This window comes from Passer montanus, unplaced genomic scaffold (genome assembly GCF_014805655.1).
Source record: "Passer montanus isolate IOZ18808 unplaced genomic scaffold, ASM1480565v1 scaffold26, whole genome shotgun sequence".
Taxonomy (NCBI): domain Eukaryota; kingdom Metazoa; phylum Chordata; class Aves; order Passeriformes; family Passeridae; genus Passer; species Passer montanus.
This window is the reverse complement of record NW_024367261.1, coordinates 3,040,249-3,061,414: the sequence shown is the minus strand read 5'-3', so window position 1 is coordinate 3,061,414 and position 21,166 is coordinate 3,040,249. Positions and strand designations below refer to the sequence as shown.

The 21,166-nt window shown below is 39.4% G+C and overlaps 1 protein-coding gene across 3 annotated transcripts in view; it reads left to right on the top strand.

Annotated features, from left to right (window-relative positions):
- Positions 1 to 7,421: 7,421 nt before the first annotated feature.
- MAK (male germ cell associated kinase) overlaps positions 7,422 to 21,166 on the top strand; it is a 31,402-nt gene continuing 17,657 nt past the window's right edge. For 2 of the 3 annotated variants that reach the window (XM_039712132.1, XM_039712130.1), the window contains exons 1-7: positions 7,422 to 7,494; positions 12,549 to 12,884; positions 14,591 to 14,645; positions 15,577 to 15,698; positions 16,732 to 16,811; positions 18,623 to 18,755; positions 18,847 to 19,018. In XM_039712132.1, the coding sequence (XP_039568066.1) occupies positions 12,784 to 12,884; positions 14,591 to 14,645; positions 15,577 to 15,698; positions 16,732 to 16,811; positions 18,623 to 18,755; positions 18,847 to 19,018 (663 nt within the window). In that variant the 5' untranslated portion in view covers positions 7,422 to 7,494; positions 12,549 to 12,783. Of the gene's footprint in view, positions 7,495 to 9,055; positions 9,147 to 12,548; positions 12,885 to 14,590; positions 14,646 to 15,576; positions 15,699 to 16,731; positions 16,812 to 18,622; positions 18,756 to 18,846; positions 19,019 to 21,166 lie in introns of those variants that run through there. The other variant, XM_039712131.1, reaches the window with a different exon arrangement.

Below are 21,166 nucleotides of genomic sequence, written 5' to 3'. Positions count from 1 at the left end.
GGCATGGAAAGAAAGAAATAACATAAATGTGAAAGCAAGACAATTTGCAGAATAATTCACCTGAGCAGTTCATTCACCTGCCATGATTCTTTTGATGAATGAAAAGATCAGCTAAGTTTCTCTGAAACGAAAAATAAAAACCTGAAACGTAAGAAATTAAACATTTTAAATTCATGTTGCTTTTTGATCCCCTGTATCAAAAGTAAAGATGACCCAGCCTTTCTATGTAAGAAGGACAACTCGGCACAGCCACAGCAGGAAATGATGCCCTGTAACACTTAGCCTGGAGGCAGGAAGTCTCAGGGACCCCCACCAAGCCTGCTCAGCATCACATGGCTGCCAGAGTTAACTTATGTGGTCCTGAAAACCATTTACAGTGAAACTGGCTTTTGCTTAAAGGGGCCTGGCAAGCTGGTCAGGCCAATTGGTTATTGGTGCAGAATTCTCTTTACACATGACTACAACTGGTCCTCTCTAAGAATACAACATCCCAGCTGCTTAGTACAGGTCAGTGTTGAATGAACCTTTCCTGGCTCCCTCTCTGCACTCCATCTCCATCAGGTCTTTCTCCCTCTCCCAAGGGACTTCTAGTGATTTTTCTCTCTGTAAACATAGCTCCCCATTACAGCACTCCTTTGGAAATTAAACAACTAAACAACCAGCCAACAGAGAGGTTACAAAACAAAATCCCCAAACTGAGCTAAGTAAAGAAATCGCAAAGAAATCATAAATAAATGCATTCCAAATTAATCCCTAAAACAACTAATTCTTCTTTAATCTGGAAAGAAGGGAAAACAGAGCAGTGCTGGTTTAAAACTAAGGATATTTTGAAAGCCACCTAGTACTGGGGAATAGAACCCTCACCCAAAATGTGTGTGCCAAGCAAGGGAGCTAAGTAGACACAGGGGATTGATCAGGATAAAAAAATTTCTTTTGGTAGCATTATTATTGAGTTACCAAGTATCTTTAACTTTTTGAACACTTTTTTTTTTTTTACCTCTGTCTTATGTATATTTTTGGTGTGTTTTGAGAAGAAGCGTACTACTGTAGTTTTTCAATTAAATGTGAAATCACAGTTAAAAGCAAAGCACCATGCAAAGTAATGTGAGTAGCTGGCTTGTTAGAATTATAAGGTTCTGTGCATGGGAGCCATCATTAAACTGGTAAACAAATTGTATTTTCAGAGAACAGTTAAACAATTATTTAAAAATAGTTATTTCTGATGTAGTATATTTTCTTTCTTTTTATATTTTTATGAAAACCAACATGTTCAGTCTAAGATATGAAACTGAGCCACACAGGAATTTAATTAATAGCATTCTGTTTCAGCAGTGGATTCTTCAGCATTTTAAAAATTCAAGCCAGAAAAAGATGGAATTCACAAAAAGACTAAATTAATTCACCTGCAGCAAGCTTACTTTGTCTTTTAGCTCTAGCATACTTTTTGTATATCTCCCTTGGCTTTTGTTAAACTCTTAGGGTTATTCTTCTACCAAGTGTTTTAAATTACTGATAAGAAGAGATTCAGGTGAACAACATAAATTTGATAATTAGCCCACATGTTTTAAAACTTTTAAAAAAGAAAATAAAAAGGTGGTTAGTGAGTAATTACCCAGAAATACTGACGCAAAATTTTAGAGTTTATGAATATATAACACTATGCCTGTTTACAGAACTGGGATTTCTCAGCTGTATGCCAAATCATATTGAGGCATTTGACATGTAGAATAATGATCAAGGCTTACAGCATTGTAAGTTTAAAAAGGGTAAAAAAAAGTATAAGAGGGGAATAAGGCAAAAGTAAATTACTAAAAAAGCTGGAAAGATTCACTGCAGATGGGAAAATCAAGGAAAATATTAAAGCTGTAAATTGCTCTATTTTATTTTAGATTTTAGAGGAGATTTTAGATTTTAGAGGTGATTTTAGAAGAGTTAGCCAACCACAACTCAAGCACAAGTTATTAAAATACTACTTGCTATTAAAACAGACAAGCTCTGGGTGTTGCATGCTGTTCACATCACTGGTATTAAATTTGTCATTGTAGTTGTGTGCTTAAATCATTATGCTATCCAATTAAACATAGCTTTTAAAGCAGAACTTTGTACATCAGTAAAGAAAATGCAGCCAATTGTGTTAAGATGCTACTTTTAAGGTGTAGATTTATTTATAATAAACATCACAGCTGTTCAAGCACAGTGGAAAGCTATGGTGGTGTTACCTTGCTGCATCATCTGAGCAGCACAACAAATAAAACTGCTCTAAAGGTTATTACATTCTTTCTTAACCTTGATTTCTCTCATGTATAAGTGTCTGGAATGAGATTAGCTGTATGTGACCTTTTAGAGATAAAAAATCAGATGGAAAAGGTCTAGAGCTGTAGACAGTTTTTCTCTTCAAAATACATAAATGTAAAGGCAATGGGAGCTTCTGTAACAAAAGAAAAAAAAAGCTGAATTGAAAGCCTCATTGTAGGTTTATACAGCTGCAGCATTGACTTTAAAAGCATGTTCCTCAGGCAACGCAGCATCCTGAAGCAAGATGGTCTCTGAGTAAGCACCTTCTCTTCTATCAATTGTCCCTTTCAAGTGTGGTTTCTGGACCTGCACTGAGCACCTGAGAGGAGCCCTTCACCACTCTGTACCATCTACTCTGACAGGCATTTTTGTCTAACAAACTCCAATTGTTATGGCACAGTCACAGAGGGAATGTCACAGAAGGTACTTTCAAATCTCAGGCTCCTGTGGCTCTGGCCTCAGATGGGTTACAAGGGCCCTACTGAGGTAAAGCACCACCTGTCCCCATGCTGTTTTGTACCAAAACAGCAGCCCAGAATGGCAAACGTTAAAAGCCCAAGTGTTTGATGGATGCCTTGCAGAGACAAGAGGCCCTGTGACAGTGTTTTTGACTCATGTACCCACGAAATGTTGGCATGTGTCACACACCTGACAGATGCCAATACCTGTGGGCATCACTTCATGGTCACACCTCATGGAGGGCAGACAGAGCCCAGCATAATGTCCTGCTCCATGACCACCTGTATCCACCCAGTCCTAAAGAACTCCTGTGAGGGTCTGAGCAATCTGCTCAGCCCTTGCTCCTCTTCTGGAACCCCGTTATCTCTGGGTTTTCCAAATGTGCTAAATGCTGCAAACAGGGCATGCAGGAACTTGGCTGTTTTGGGCTTATTGAGCCTGAAGTAGTTGATCTCTTTTTTTGGGAGTACAAACTATCACCTTAAAGGCAGAGACAAGCTTTTCCCCGAGTTCCATGAGTGGAAACCAGCAGTGTAACAGAGTTGAATATGATTTGAGACTTTTTCCTTCCTGGGGATTTTCTGAGATTTCTTCTGGATTGCTGGAGTTTTTCTTGGTGTCTTTTTAGGGGAAAGCTGTCTAATACAACTGAGACAGCTTTCACCAAAGTAGAGCATGTTTCCTGAGAGACATCATTTAGCAGAATGCACAATGCAGCTCTAGGGATGCATTTAGGAAAATTCATGTCGTTCCCACCCTTATCAGTAGAAGTCATATGCAGAGAAAAAGTGGAGAACTGAGGAATTTAGTGTTGGAGTGGTTCCTCCCAATACACAGAGTGAAAAGTTAATCCAGGCCTGTTAAAATCCCTCTGCCTGAGAAATAACAAGAGTGGGGTACAGTGGTTATCCATGCCTGGATTACTGCCTTTAGTGTTTTAGCTGCCTAAAGTTAAGTACCTGGCTGTCACTCATGAGCAAGGGGAAGGTGAACCAGATAGTGTTTATGTGGTGCTACACCTGGGATTGTGCAAAATAGAGTGCATTTCAGCACAGTACCTCTCCAGACTTGCAAGAGTCCACATGAGACATGAAGATCAGTGGGATGACACAGGTGTAAGTAAATATCACAGGGAAACATTGCTAGTTTGGTTCAACCTTATTCAAACAAACAGAAAAATGAAGTTTACACAATCCCTATGAGCTTCAACATGCATGCTGGTACTTGTGATGGTGTTTGGGACAAGGCAGTTTCAGGTATTTCGGCTGGCACTTGAGCATAGCATCAACACCTTCAAGGACCACAACCAAAGGAGGTCCTTTCAACAGAAAATTACTCAGTGGGTCTGCATGTGTTGTTTTGTAAAATAAGCAGGGATGCAGGTGCATAAGGATGTTCTCAGAGGTCCTTTAGCAGGGCTCACAAACATCCTGGATCTCTTTGTTCCATCCTGTTGCCTTTACTTCAGCTTCCTGGTTCATAGCAAAAGCACAGGACAGCATCTCTCCCCTGTCTTTATGACAAAATGAAGTGTTAAGTGACTGGCTTGCAGTGCTTGTACTGCAACTCCACAGCATGCTGCAGCCTGGCGCAAACACTGGCAAGTCCTGTCTACAGCCTGTCTGTCTTCACGTGTGTGAAATGTTGGGGACCATTACAAAAAGCACCAACAACTGACAGACAGGAAGTCCTGGTAACAGAATTTAGACTTAAACATTTCTCTTGTGCAAAACTAATACAGAAATTATTTAAACATCAACTCCCTTTTCTTATGCCAGATCTCTTATAAGTGACTGCAATTAGACTGGAAATGTCCCACAGGCAACTAAGGGCATTTTCATCTTGTTCAGCAACATGGACAGTGGGATTGCATGTACTCTCATCAAGTTTGCTGGTGACACCGAGCTGTGTGGTGCAGTCAGCACGCTGGAGGGCAGGGATGGCACCCAGGGGGACCTGCACAGGCTGGAGAGATGGGACTGTGCAAACCTCAAGGAGTTCAACAAGGTCAACTGCAAGGTCTTCCATGTGGGTTGCAAGGACAAAAACGGGCTTTGGGGAAAATGGATTGAGAGCAGTCCTGAGGAGAAGGACTTGGGGGTGTTGGTTGCCCAGCATGACCCAGCAGTGTGTGCCTGCAGCCCAGAAAGACAAATGTATTCTGGGCTACACCCAAAGCAGCGTGGCCAGCAGCCTGGGACAGGTGATTCTGTCCCTCTGCCCTGCTCTGATGACAACCCACCTGTAGTGTTGCATCCAGCTCTGGGCCCCCCAACATAAGTAGGTCAAGGAACTGCTGTTGCAAGTCCAGAGGAGGCCTGGAGAAAAAAGGCTTCTGGCCTGACCTTGTAGCATCCTTCCAGTACCTAAAGGGGTCCTGCAAGAGAGCTGGAGAAGGACTTTTTACATGGGCATGTAGGGATAGGACAAGGGGGAATGGCTGTACAGTGGGACAGGGTGGGTTTAGATTAGATATTAGGCAGAAATTCTTTACTGTGGGGGTGGTGAGGCACTGGAACACATTGCCTAGAAAAGTTATGGATGCCTGGAAGTGTTCAGATTTGGATCAGGGTCTGAGACTTTGATCTAGTGGAAGATGTCCCTAACCATGGCAAGGAGGTTGGAACTAGATGAGTTTTAAGGTTCTTTCCAGTCAGTCCAAACCATTCTATGATTTTATGAAACTGAGTGGCAGCACCAGAGGAAGAGGATGGAGCCCATCACTTGGAAAGGACAGTCATGGGACATGGCTAAACTGTCAAGAGAGGAAAGGACACAAGGGCAGAGAGGGGACATCACAGGGTAACTGATGCATCATTTCCACTGACAGTGGAGAGCTGTTTTCACATATTTAAGGTAGGGATGTATCCATGCAGTAGTGATCAAACATATTCTTAGAGGTTAATGCATGGTTAAATTCTTTGCTACGTACAGTCAGCTTCTGCTGAATCTCTGCCTGAATTCTACTGTGTGGGTGACGGTACTTTCTGCCTGCTCATGTCCAAGTCTCACCTTTGAACTTTATTTTACCTGGCAGTCACCTGGCAGTCACCTCTGATGTTTTATTTCAGTAAAGGAAACAGGCATATTTTGTTTCAGAAAATATAATGTTGTTTTCTAGTACTTTCATTTCAGCAAGCTATGTGCAAGTGGTCAAATCCTTTGAATTCCAGAAAACCGATTCCCATAGCCCCACGTTCCACCCAGTTGACTTGAGGTAGAATCAATTAATCTGTCAACAGTTCTTAAACCATCACAAAGTTACCAGGCCAATTAATGAGGAACAGGGAGGGGAGAGGGAAAAAAAAGGTAAAATGAAGACAGCTTCCTATTTTTGCTCAGCAAGCCTGAGCTGCCAGCGTGGCGAAGCAGATAGGAATCTGAATTTCTAAAACTATTTTCTGCCTTTCCCTCCATGGCGCTTCTAGTAGTTATTGTGTTAGTAATTATCTCCTTTTCTTGCCCATCACTCTCAAAAACATCAAACCATAGAAAGCTCAAGCTAATGTTGAGAATTGAAGCTTAAAATGACACTTCCCTGCCCAAACCACCGCTGGATCAGACACTAAGTATGCCATTTTTATTAACTGTGCCTTCTGTACACCCTAGGATTACAAAGGACCGAGGAGAATGTTCATTATTTGTAATAGAAATATATTTTAGAATGCACAGAGCACTCAAAGTTTCTCCACTGCATTAGTATTAACAACTCGCATTTTAATAAATTGCTTACAGTAAATAATTTTTTAAATGCTAGGAGGAAAATATCCCTCAGGTTTCACTACAGCTGTGAATAATACAGGTGGGAATTTCTGTACAAATCACAAATATACTGTGGCTTACCTGGCACAGTAAGATTTATTTCATAAGGTCATAGAATGGTTTGGATTGGAAGGGGACCTTGAAGAACGTCTAGTTCCAAGCCCCTTGCCATGGCCAGGGACACCTTCCACTAGACCAGGATGCTCAGAGTCCCATTCAACCTGGCTTTGAACACCCCCAGGAATGGGGCATCCACAACTTCGCTGGACAACCTGTCCAGTGCCTCACCAGCATCACAAAAGAGATTTTTTTCCCCTAATATCTAATCTCTTTCAATTTGAAGCAGTTTCCCTTTGCCCATGCTCTTGTAAATAGACTCTACCCATCTCTCCTGAAAGCTCCCTTTAGGCACTGGAAGGCTGCTCTAAGGTCAGCCTGGAGCCTTCTCCAGGCTGAACAGCTCCAACCCTCTCAGGCTGGGTTCACAGGAGAGGTGCTCCAGCCCTCTGAGCACCACACAGCATCCAGCTCTGGACTCGCTCCAGCAGGTCCATGACCTTCCTGGGCTGGGGACCCCAGAGCTGGATGCAGCACTGCAGGTGGGGTCTCACCAGAGCACCAAGTATATATTCAATATATAATTACTGTTAGCAGTCATTACAATAAGGACTGTCTAAAGACGATCTCGCGTATCATGGGGCCACCTTCAGGGAGCCTGTGACGCGACTCTCGCCATCAGGCTCAGCTCCCTATTGGTTGCGCATCATTCCCTTTCCAAAGGGGTGCTGTCCCCGCTCCCCGCAGAGCTGCTCATCCACCGCCTCCCAGCCCCTCGCTCCCCCTGGCACTCCCTGGCAGCCGTGCCCGCGGCCGGGAGGGCGGTGCCGGCGGCGGGGCCCGCCCCAGCCCGGGGCCCAGGGAGGCGGCGGCGGGCCGGGGGCTCGGCGGCACCGAGCTGGCTCCGCCCGCAGCGCCGCGGTGAGTGAGGGGCGGCGGGGACGGCGGCGAGTGCCCCTGGGGCCGGGCAGGTGAGCGCCCATGCTCCGGGGGCTGGGCCTCTCTGGGGTCCTCCCAGCACGGGGGAGGTGCGGGTGTGGGCTGAGCGGGAGCGCTCAGGGCTCCGCTCCCGAAGGGGAGGGCTGCTGCCGGCCCCCAGCCTGGTTCGGGGGGCTTGGGTCGGTGAACTCGCGTGTGGGGGAGCTGCCCCGCTGCTGGGCTGGGCTGTGGGGGCGGCAGCGGGGACAGGGACCCTGCCTGCTTTGGCTGGGGTAGGGCAGACCCGGCCCTTGGCGGCCTGAGAGGTCCGCGGTTAATGAGGGGAGGTGCGGCTTTGTTTAGGAGAAGCGGGGTGACACTGGCAGGCCGGGCGGTGCCGAGTGCCACGGCAGGAGCACCGTGCTCCCCTCGGCGCCCTGAGTGCCAGGGAAGGTACTGGGAGCACTCGGGAGGCGACTGAATGTCACCAGGTGGAACTGAAGTGGAAACGAGCATTTGTTTCCATTCTCAAGACGGAGAGGGGATCTCATTAGTGCGTACAATTATCTCAGCGGCAGGTGCCAGGAGGATGGTGCCAGAGTCTTTTCAGTGGTGCTTGGCGACAGGTTGAGGAGCAGTGGCCATAAACTGGAACACAGGAAGTTCCACTTCAACATGGGGAAGAACTTCTTTACACTGAGGGTAGCAGAGCACTGGAACAGGCTGCCCAGGGAGGTTGTGGGGTCTCCCTCTCTGGAGACATTCAAAACCCACCTGGATGTGCACCTGTGTCACCTGCTCTAGTCACCGTACCTAGGCAGGGAGTTTGGATTAGGTGATAACCATAGGTCCCTTCTGACCATAATGATTCTTCAACCCTATGGTCCCTTCAACCATAACCTGTTTTATTGAAACTTACAGTGGTGCGGGTGCTGAAAGATGAGTAGTTCATATTCCTTCTGAATGCTGCCCAAGACTGGATTCTTGACGTTCCAGCAGCACTGAAACCACTGTTATCCCGAAACTTGCTGTACCGTGTTATGGGAAGGGGTTTCATGCGGGTAGGAAATGGTGGGCTTGCTGGCATGGTGGTAATCTGCTGAAAGAGTTGGTGTGAATAATTTTGGTTTGAAACCAAAGCTAGTTTGGAGCAAAACAGGGGAAAATACTTAGAGCAAACTGGAGTTCTTAATTTGATATACCCCATCCTGAATGCCTGATACACACAAGTGGAATAATATATTAGATTTTTAAGGGACTTAAAAAAAAATTAAGGCAGTCTGTTTCAAAGCACCGGTATTTATTGTCGATGTTACTGACTTCTTTCTTGCAGCTGAGTGTCATGTTTTTAAATAACTGCTGGTATTTGATTAGAGTAATGGATTTGAGGTTAATCTCAAGAACTGGATCCACCTGTCATGGGACCTGATTACTGGCAGCTTTAATAATATACATTCACTACCAAGAAGGTTCTTGTAGCAAAATTTGTTTGTTGTTTTGTGGTTGGATTTGGTTTTGAGTTTGTTTTGGTTTTTTTACTTTTGAAATCAGTATCAGCATACATTCAGTGCTGTGCAATACTGCCAGTTCTGATCATTGAGAACAGTACTGTGCCATGCAAACAGTTTGGTGATTTCATCAGTTACTGTAACCAGGTTGGTAAAATTTGGTTGTGGGTGTTTTGCTTCTCTGGGTGGGATGTCTTATTGGGTCGTATGTCCCAATATCTAATTATTTGAGAGTAGTTTGTTTAGGATGCAAATGTAGAACTCTTGGTAAAGCCTAGTACTTGTATATAAGAAATGTGGGTGATTTGTTGCTATTTATTACATTTTGAAATGTAATTCAGACATCTAAAATAATACAAAATTGCTGCTAGTGCTTAAGATGTCAGTAATACAGTAAAATGATGATTTGTGTCAATTCTCTGACACAAATCTCTGAGTACTTGTTCAGGTTTGCTAAATTTACACAAATTAAAGATTCTGTCAAGCTATTTTATTTTGTCCTCTATTTGTCCCTGGCTTTAATCTTTCCTAAATCCTGTGTAAAGAGATTATGTGCAGTATGTCATTAAGAGCAACAACAAGCTGTTGTTTAGACTAGGATTTCTCTTGTCTGTTTGGTACCTGTTACAAAAATTTTACATTTTAGAGCTTTGCATCACTGAAATAATATAATTTAAGCATTAGTATGGAAAAGAACACTCCAAAGGCATGTTTTAATCAGAAAAGCTAAACTGGGCCCTTGCTTTTCCTCAGGTTGGTACAAAATACAAAACTGAGCTGCAGATTTGGAAAAAATGCAGATAGAACACTGAGGAAAAAATTGCATATCTGATCTGGGTATGAGTGGTGAAAATTACCAAGTCTGCAGAAGTCTGTTATAGTGAAATGTGAATCTCTGGAGCATTTGTGTTCTAATCATCATGCTCTGTAATTCTAGTACATGTCAGTGTGATGGTACACAGACATAGTTATCCGGGTACCTGATTTTTACACCTTGTTTTGTGCATTTCCATGGAGTGAATTGGACACTTCCGCTTGATTATTGAAGGAATGCACTGACTTTTCTGTACTTTACTTGATCAGGTGTTTTTGTACCCTAAAAATTAAAGTATACAGCAGAAAAGTAGTAAGGCCATAAAATATATTACAGAACAGACAAAATGAATAATTGGGTCTGTGATGTGTTGTATTACATGAAATTTCTGGAGGGAAGGAACAATTTCTGTGAGGTTGTTTTGATTGCACATGCCAAAATATTAGAATTGGATAGTTGTTGAAGCATGTGATTAATATATACTCCAATGAAAACTACTTGGAAAGCTGATAGGATTTAGGCACCAAAATTAAAGGATTTAAAGGTCAAAACTTGAGGTTGTGTCTAGATCTTTTTCTGTTTGTTGCAAATACAAGTTTTTCTCCTGTTGTTTTTGGTACACTTTGTTAGAGAGCAAAAATTTGAGCATGAATGCATGCAAATTCTCCAACTTCTTAATGTAACTCTAGGAGTTCAAGCTAGGGCCATCTGTAGCATCTATTGCTGAATCCCCTCAAAAAAAAAAATACCAACACAAGCACACAAAACTGGTACATTTCACTTCACATAATACACCTGTGTACACCTATACACAAAATGCAGACACAGTTTATCATTGCTGACCCTGTAGATGTGATCCTATGTGTTAAAATGGGTATAAGGATACCCTCAAGGCTTTTGTTTTTTTAATGTATGCCTAGAGCTAACTATTGACAACTTGCAAGATATGTATGCAGAATATATCTTAACTTGGAATAAACACACTTGATCATCTGCTTAGTACCAGAGTCAACAAATAGCCTTGTTGTAAAAAGACAATATTGATGGTATTAAAGACTAGAGTGCGTGCAGGCATTCTGGGGAATAAGATATAAAGCTGAACTCTGAGAAAAATAATTTGCTTAAATATATGAAAGTCCAATTTAAAATCTCGTCATAATTTGAGATGTCTATGTTACTTTTTGTTAAATCTGATTTTTATCTTTGTTTCAGAATACACTATTAAGCAGAAATCTTATTTCACTATAGCTGTAGCTTTAGTGGAGGGGAGATGTAGATGGGTGTAGAAAAAAAATTCTTTGTAACTTTCCCTGACAAAATGAAGGTTGCCTGGTGCAAAGATGATAAATTGAGGTGTCCACTAGGCCCGCAGCATCTTGACGGGTGATGTGAGATTCTTTCCTGCTAACAGAAGCTACAGGGAGTAACACTGTGTTATGACTTAGAGGAAGCAGCATTTCAGCTAAGAACAACTTAGAAACATCGTTCTGTTTTCCAGGCAGCTGTTTCCTTTGCACAGCAGGCTAGTCTGCTTGAGACTGTATATTTCACACTCCTCGAGAGGCTAATTTTATTGTTATTTTGCCTGTAAACCTCAAGCCTGAGTCTTGTTATCAGCTGAATCAGAGTTTCTTAATCTGTTTGAATAGACTAGACTGTAGCTAATTTTGGCATAAGGATAAGGACTAGAGAGTTGCATGCTATGTTCTCAATCTGCTATAAGGGTAGACTGATGGTGTGTTCTCATTGACTTGAGTTTTATTCTATATATATATTGGTTTTGAGTTTTTATTTTTGTATGCCAATATTCAGTGTTTGTATATTAGCATTTGGCTTACAGTGAGTAAATGGTACAATGGGAGGTTCTTAGTTTCCTAGTCCTGCATAAATGAGTGAGTGACTCTTTGTGTTTAACATCTGGCAACTGGCCTTCATCTGAAGTGTTGGTGACAGATAGTGTGGTGTGTAATGGAAGCTGGGGTTCAGATTCAAATTTGGATTGGGATTCAAATAATATTTGCATGGATTCAAATACGGTGATTCAACATGGTTCAGTATGAATTCTTCTCCAAATGACAGTTCAGATTTAATCTTCCATAGCAGTGCATGTAAACTCTATGCTTCTCTCTGCAACCTTGTAAAACTGAAGAATAAACTTAACTCTTCAGACATTACCATGCCTAAGAACTATGTGAACTTCAGAGCAGGATGTTCTTTTATAATAAATCAGTATATATGGGTGAAATGCAGTGGTCATCTTGCTGCTCCACCTCCCTTCCTCACTAACTTTTAAGCATAGAAAGCCTACTTGCATTACCAATCCAAAACACAGTGTTCAAACCTTAAGTTTGCCGTGGCACCCTGTGCAAAATTTGTCCTTATGTTTTCCAGAACTTCAACTGTGCCTTTGTTATAGTTCAGGAAGCTGCTACTGTCTACAAATTCAGAGTGTGGGCTTCTATCAGAATACACCAGCTTTAAAAACACTTCACTGGTTCTAGGGAATTACAACAGTAACCTTGACTCTCCAGTTTCTGCTTACTCTAACCCTAATTGTAGAGTAGGCACCTTCTCTGGTTTGAGAAGTTTAAAGGAGCTAATTGCATTTACATCCATGTAAAAAGCACATATGGTTCTGGAGGGTGTTATTATTTGATACAAGTAGTAGAGTATCTCTTTCCTAAAATACTGTAAAACTACCTAGTCTTTTTTTTGTTGGTTTTTTTTTTTTTTAGGGATCTGTGTGAGAATGACCATGTTCTTCTGTCTCCCATTCTTCATAACTGGATCTCAAAGCAGCTATAGTTTGGAAGAGAACAGTGAATATCCTGCATAGTTATGAGAAACATTCACCAGCGTAAAACAGTCTGGAAGATTTCTCTTAAGAAAATCAAAGAGCACAGAACCCTTTAATAAAACAGAATATATTTAGCATTTTGTTAGCTTTTGGCTGACTGAGTTGTAAAAAAAATGAATCGTTACACAATTATGAAACAACTGGGTGATGGCACCTATGGCAGCGTGTTGATGGGGAAGAGCAATGAGTCAGGAGAACTTGTAGCTATCAAAAGGTATGTAGCATCTCAATTCAATAAAGGTACTTGCAAAATCTTAGATTTTCAATTTTGGCTTTATTTTTGTTTTCCATTTGTGTAGAACTGAAAAAAGTCCCCTTTTAAAAGGAAATTAACATAACCAAATATATATTTTTTTTAATAAGATGTTTAACATGGTGATTGTGAGTCAGATTTCTGGTAACTGATAAATAGAGAAACACATCAGTTTAGTTTACTGGTTTATGTTGGCTTGTATAATTGCATGCTGCTTTTGTTCAGTTTGAACATGCTTCCTTCTAAAAATGTTGTTAGGCCAGCACCAAAGGAGAGCCAAAAGTGAATGGTATTAATTAGGGAGTTTATTTATATGAATTGCAGGAATAGCTACCTTAACAGGTAGATTTGAAATTCCCTCCCAGCCCACCAGCTCTTTGTAAGTACTGCTTTAAGTTTCAGGTGTTGCTATAGTGATAAGTAACAGTAACAATCTGGTCAGGTAAATAAAGGCTGTCTCCCTGGCTCTAATAAACTTGTGTTCTGTGTAATCAAGAGTATTGTCATACTTGCCTTAAAAGATGATTACGAAATAAGAAAAAATCTACTCAAAGCATGGGGGAATTCCCCTTGTATTCCTAGAGAATTGCAAGCAGGATATAAAGTGTAAGTTGAAATACCAGAAATTGTAATTTGCTCAGTCTTTTTCCTCTCATTTATGGATCTCCTGCAGTAAGATAATTGTAATATAATTGACTGACTTTTTATTTAAGAATTTCTCAGAGGTTCATGTTTCACCATATCTTGCTGGTACTGTTACTGAAGTTAATATTAATCTAAGCTAAAGAAAGAATCTCCAATGATTATTTTAATTATTTTTAGCAAAAGGAGCAACATTTTGTGGGAAGTGGTTTATTTTGTGATTTCAGGATTTGAAATTCTGTTGTGTGATTTTTAAGTTTGGGAATTGAGGGGGTACAGTTTTGCTTGAAGATACTTTTATTTTAAATTAAAATTATGGGTTTAAATCTCTTCACTTTAGGTGCTAAAACCTTACCAAAATGCAGCAATGACATTCACAACTTCATCCCAAGATCTGAGCAACAGCAAATGTCCACATTTGGATTTATGCAGAACTTACTTACAAATAAATGTATTACACTATTATGTATAACAATTAGTTTAGAGGCTATGATGTTGCTTGAAAAAAATTAAACCTTTTTTTTTGAAATTAGTATCTTAGAATAGATTTTTTTAAATGACCAATCAAGTCAGATGCTTAATTACAATAGAAAACACTCCAGATATTTTGCAGATTTCAAAAATTTTTTGCTAGTGTTCCTAGAATATGCAGCTTATGCATAAGGATGTGATTTTCCATGTTGTATGTGCATTATCATTGTTGTTTGCTTTATTATTAAAAGCACAATTCAAATTATCCAAAGGGGTGTTTTATGTCCCTTTTACTTCAGAGTAATGTGGTCTATGGCTGTACTCTTCTAAAGATATTTCAGTTTTGGTGTTTGTTGATTAATCACTGTAAATTTTTAGCAATTCTAAGTGCTGACTTTGTTTTTGATTTTATTGCTGATGGGTATGCTATAATGTTTTAAAGTAAGTTCAAAATATAGATTTTGCTAGTCTTAGAAAATATAATTTAGATTTTCTAATTCTAAAAGCATTCTGTACTGTCCACTGAAAATACTTTATCTTGGACTTTATTTCAGAATGAAAAGAAAGTTCTATTCATGGGATGAATGTATGAATTTGAGAGAAGTCAAGGTAAAGTGATGAACATGCCATATTTAAAAATAAGTGTCTGGTTAGGCTTGCATGAAGGAAAAGGGCAGCTACTGTGTCCAAGCGAGGCCAAGCTCTGTGAACTCCTTAAATGCTGACAGATTTCACAAAACTGTGGGGTGCTGGCACTCTTAGAGGTCTTGCTGATTTGTGGAATATTCCACTATTCTCGAGCAGTGGCCATGTCTCATAGCCAAGCCTCTTATTTTTGAGAAAGGAAAATAAATTAATTTTGCATGTGTATATTTCTGTGGTTTACCATCCTTCTCTTTCATTTTACCTCCAGTTTTCTAGCTGTGTGCCATTCCATATATCTTGTGTTTGGGGCATCTGTAGAAAGCACTGGGAGTTTTGGCTAGCCAAGTGAGAGAATAACACTTGAAAACCTGGGCATAAATTACAAATAATTCTGTGGTTTGGGCATCTGGTTTTCTGTATATACAGAACTCCCTACTAAAGGGCTTTTGATTTAACTTATTGGAGACTTCATAAAAATCAGTATGGCCAAAATGAGCATCTGTAATAGAATCCTTCTTCATGAAAGTTTCATGCCAAAAAGAAGGGGAAAAAATATGCAGGTTTTCTTATTCTGTACAGTGAGCAAGAGCTCTTACTGCATCAGATTTGCCTTTTGTTGTAGGGAATTAGGTTTTTGTGCTAATCTTTACTCCAGCCCTGAGGTAATCCCTAGAAATAGGTTTAAACTACTATTAATAGAGTTGTTGCTTTTACTTTGAGATTCGTTCAAACTTCTGGGTTGTTCTTTAGAACAGATTACAAGATAAATAATGGAGTATCATATGAACATGTTGTGTGGATTCTGTGCTAGAAATGTACATGTTAAAAATTTAGTTATGGTAAGGCATCAAGGTCACTGTGGGGTTATCTGAAGCTGCATTTTGCTCTGTTGCAGTCTCTGAAGAAGCTAAACCATGCCAATGTAATAAAATTGAAGGAAGTCATACGAGAAAATGACCACCTTTATTTTGTATTTGAGTACATGAAGGAAAATCTCTATCAGCTAATGAAGGATAGGTATGTCTTTTTCACAGGAAAATAGTGTGCTATCATGCTTTATTTAATGATTCTCATACTGCTTTGAAGAACAGTTTGGGATGTCTGGTTTTGGCTCTTCTTGTAGTCCCATTGATGTGAACCAGAGTTGCTGCACCAGCTTGTTTGAGGATATACTTCTGCATTGCTCTGTTACGACACTGCATATTGTAAAGCTTTTGGAAATAAGTTTGATCATTTGTTAACAAGACAGTTGGCATGCCTTTGTGTAGAGCCATGAGAGAAATTCCAAACAGTTGTGTTTTGGTTTTTTTTCTTCATTAGCCTTCATTCTAATGTATGAAGGATTGGGTGAACACTGGTTCATGCTACTTTTGCTCATGGGTTTTACTTAAGGTGGGGATGGTACATGGGTGCATCTTTGTAAGAATGGCCTAATATAGGCTAACTCTGATGTTGCAATCTTGGACATGCAGTACATAGTAAGGCCTGCAAGGTGGTCTTCAGAGCAGGACCTGCCTTTTCAATAACATTTTCTTTTGATGAATTGTTTTGTCTTTGGTGTGGGTTTCCTTCAGACGTTGTCATGCACTTGTATCTCCTAATGTGCCAAGCTCTTGGATTGACATCCTGAGGTAGCTGTTGGTGACATGAGCACATTGTTACTCTGCAGCTGAGTAGAATTGCTCTTACCAGGGCTTCCTTAAGGGCAGCACTGGGTAATGCACCTACCTGTGCTGCACTGTGCCATCTCGGCCCTGCTGCATCACTGTGCATTCCACACTCACCTGGTCGAGCACACTGCTGGCCAGCCAGCTTCTACAGAGAGATAGCACCATGAGCATCTCAGCACAGAAGTTCTGCTGCTGCATTTAAAGTGGTTGAGATTAAGGCCCAATAGAGTTTTGAAATGGGAGTTGCATCTCTCTTACTTTGACTTGATGGGTCTGTTTTCATGTGTTCATGATGTGTTAGGCAAAATAAAGAAACACGTGTGCTCTGAAGACACATTATTTTTCTGAATTATGTACGTTTTTACCCTGTTTCTTCACAGAAACAAGTTTTTCCCTGAGTCAGTCATCAGAAACATGATGTATCAGATATTGCAAGGGCTGGCTTTCATCCACAAACACGGTAGGTTTCCTACTAGGGTTTAACTGTGTAGCACTTTTTTTAGAAAATAAGATCATACACAGAAATAACATTAATAAAATAACCTAGCAAGGGCTATTAATCGTCTCTGATAAAATCATGGTTACCAGTTTCAAGTGCAGTGCAGTTGTAAACTTTGCCTGAAGTTTTCTTTATTTTCCTATAACTGGATTTTCCTCTTTCTCTTGGAAAGCACTGGATGTTGTTGATACACTGGAGTAGTTTTTCTACTTTAGTTAGCAAATTAATAAACAAACTAAAGAAATGTTGTATGCTGTTGTATGTAATCACTTCTGCATCCTCAAAAAGATCTAATTGAGAAGCATTAATACATCAGTACTCTTGTTGAGATACCGTAACTAACATGATATTCTACATATAAAAATACTAAAATAACTTGTTCACTAAGAAATTAAAAGAGTATTCTTATCAAATACAACCTGGATTTAAATATTTTAGTAGGCGGGATATTTCTAGGAATTACAGGCACAGTCTAAATAAGAGGTGAGGTGTGCTCACAACAATAAAAAGTTTCACAATGTTTTCAGAACTCCTAAAGCTCATGTTTAATATCTGTCTGCAAACTGTATTCTGAAATACTGGTATCAAATTCCTTTGCATTTAAAAAGGTAGTAATTTACTGTCATGCTCAACTTTTTGATTTTGTAGTTCTTCACATCACATTAGTATCCTTAAAGCTTCTCAAAGACAATAAAACATTAGCTGAAAATAAATTAAGAAACAGTGTTTCTAGTGAGGTTTGATTTGCTTTCAATGTACCCTGAAGAGGCTTGTTGGTGAATTAAATGAGTAATTAGTTTTATTTGGTATTATCAAATACCGAGAAATTGTCACTTTCTTGTCTTTCTAATCAGGATCATATACTGTTCTCTGATTGTTATTATCCTCCTTTCCTCCCTTATTTCTCTGTGAAATAAATTAGAAAATTAGATTTTAAGAAAAACTTCCAACTTTAAGTTACAATATTAATATCTTGATTTGACCATAAGTGTATAAGGGAATACTAGGTATGATAAATTTGAACATTTACATTTCACTGTAATAATTTTAGCCAATTTCTTACAGTCATTTTCAATTTATGCATGTAGAAATTCAGTGCTTTATTCTAGCAAGTGGATTTCAGTTGAATTATTGGATAACATAAAAAATTGTGTGTTCCAATTAAACAGCAAAATTAATTTGTTTAGTGACTTAAGCACTGCCCAAGTATAGAGGTCCTCAAGCCAACAGGAAGCAATGAAGAAGCTTTATGTGCCTCCATTACTAATATTAATATTTCTGAGCAGCATTTGGATTTCCTGTATATGTCTGTATCTCCAAATTGTTGTCACAATGATGAATAACTAGCTAAAAATCATTTGTGCAATTTTATGAATCAAGTAAGTGTGTCAGATGCTCAATTTTCGGTTATGCAAAACTGACAAAGCAGTTGTAATTTTTTGCAAAAGATTTCATTCTGAAAGTGTTTTTTTACTTGATATTGCTACCAGCCAATTAATTTTCCTTAGTGTGCTAATGCCGGTTTGCATTTGTTAATTTGAGAACACTTGGTGTAATAATCACTAGAGGGAAAAAGTGTGCATTTGTTGGGGGAGGGTTCCGATTATTTTATGTTGAGTTTTTAAAAAATATAAAAGAAAAAAGGCTGAAAACCACTATATAAGTCCTCCAAAACATCCCAAAGTAAATATTGGATTACTCTTATTAGAAATTGCTGTTTAGGAAGTGATTCTGTGATAATTTGCAATTCTTTTCTGTTTGGTCTTCTACAGGATTTTTTCATAGGGATATGAAGCCTGAAAACCTTCTTTGTAGTGGACCAGAACTTGTGAAAATTGCAGATTTTGGGTTGGCTAGAGAACTAAGATCTCAGCCACCTTACACAGATTATGTTTCTACCAGGTGGTAAGTATATCAAGAATTTAATACATCAGCTTAACTAATTAACCTCCTATGACCATTTTGACTTATTTGTTATTTCCTTCCATCCTCACAGGTACCGTGCTCCTGAAGTTTTGCTGAGATCTTCTGTCTATAGCTCACCTATTGATATATGGGCAGTTGGCAGCATAATGGCTGAGGTATACACACTCAGACCTCTTTTCCCAGGCACAAGCGAAGTAGATGAAATCTTCAAAATTTGCCAAGTCCTAGGGACTCCAAAGAAGGTAAGGCTTAAAAAACCTCACACAATTTTATTACAAAAAAAGAAATTCAATCTAATTATTACAAAATATCCCGTGTTATCTTTCAGAACATATATATTGAATTATTGTTTCAATAAATTTCCTGCACACTTAGTGTTTGCTCAGCTGTATTTCTTTTCAGCTTCCATTAAGGCATGTAATGCTACTCTTTTGTTTTAGATTAGCATCTGTTGCATATCATACCATTATATGAAGCCTTGCTCTCCTGTGATGAAAACCAGATAAAATTGTTTAATTTAGTTATTTAAAGCTATTCATAATGGAAAGCAAATCAGAAGTCTCCTAGGATTTAATTTACCAGAGCCAGTTTGCTTTCCCTTCCCAAAAGTGTAATTCTTCTGTGCTGGCACACAGAATTCAGAGCTTGTAAAAGTTACCATAAATAAGATAAATTATGCTTTTCTTATTTTTAAAGCATAAAATAAACATTTAATCTCAAACACAGATGTCTCATAAATATTATTAGCAATAAGAAGTAATTGAGGGAATATGTGCAGTATTTTAGAGAGAAAACAAATATTATTGCTTATTTTCTGGATGAGCTAAATGCTATTTAAAATTACAAGGATGGTTCGGGTAGTGCATATAAAAATGGGTGCAATTATATTCAGTTTCAAAGTTGTTTTACTAAATGGCTGGAAGAACATGCAAGAAAAGAATAACATTACCTTCAAAATTTTGAATGAACTGAAAAAAAAGACCATATGCTATTAAATATTTTTGTAGACTAAAGTAAGAAATGGCAGATACATATCAGTATTTTATGGGTGCAGATAGAACTTGGGGGAATAACTGACCAAACACAGTCCACCTAGATCTGAGCAACCTAAGGGTGGAGAAGGATACATCAGTTTCATAAATGTGCTACCTGTATAAAATACAGTATAATTCTCGTACAGTAAAGCGGCTGTTATCAATAGAGAAAACTTCAAACAGAAATAGATTAATAAGCTTAGCTAGGAACATGCAGAGCTTGAAGTGGTGGGAAAATTACCTGTATAAAATACAGTATAATTCTCGTACAGTAAAGCGGCTGTTATCAATAGAGAAAACTTCAAACAGAAATAGATTAAGCTTAGCTAGGAACATGCAAAGCCTGAAGTGGTGGGAAAACATCCAAGAGAACATTCTGAGAAACAGGTGCAAACTCATGACAGAGCAGAGGAAAAGGTCAGGTGGAGAGTTATAGATGATATGTTGTGGAAGTGAAAATTGAGTCAGGAGGATGCAGTGAAAACTGGTATGATGTGTAAAATACTGCTTGCCATGACACAGTTGTGCCTCAGGAATAATGTGCAAATAGGAGCAGTATTTTAACACTTGAGTTTTCAAATGCAGATGTGAACTTTCTGAAGTAGATCACAAATCTAGGATAGTAAGAAGAGCATTTTGATGTATAAGAAGACTGAAAGACAGCACCATGCTGGCTTCTGGAACATTTTCAATGTACAGCATAAACAAGCTCTGAAGTGCAGGGAGATCAGAGAGAGGTTTTCACTGTGTGCAGTAGCAGAGCAGCACTGAGCTGATTGCTGTATTTTTTTCTATAACCTTACAAGGAGCTAACAGAAGCAAATTCTGACTGTTTAGTGTCTGTCATTCCCTGACTGGAAAGCATATTGCTTGGGAAAACAGGGAGCATTACCAGTTGAATAATCCAGAAAAAATTGTAGCCTCCCTTAAAGGCCCTAAGAGTTCAGGGCACTGTAAGTCAGCCCTCTAGAATCAGGAAACTATAATTAATTACTTTGTGCCCCTGTCATCTGCTGGGCAGACTCAGGAATTTTCTCTCCTTACAACAGTGCTAAGGCACTCTTCAGGGAGATTGCTGTGTAAAAGGAGTACTTAAATAGTATGATAGGAATTAGCACAACAAATAATGCATTTGTTACAAGTACTTGTTACATTTTGAGAAATGTAAGTGGAAGTTATTTTAATAGTCGGATTTTGCAGATAGTTCTACAAATATTATTTTTTCAGACATGCATTTTCATTTATTCTGTTATCCTGCAATAAGAATTAGAGGAATTATGCTCAGAGGCTATCTTCATTCCAGTTTACCTTCCTGTGCTTAAGTCCATAACAACATACCAATGACTTCTGTGAATC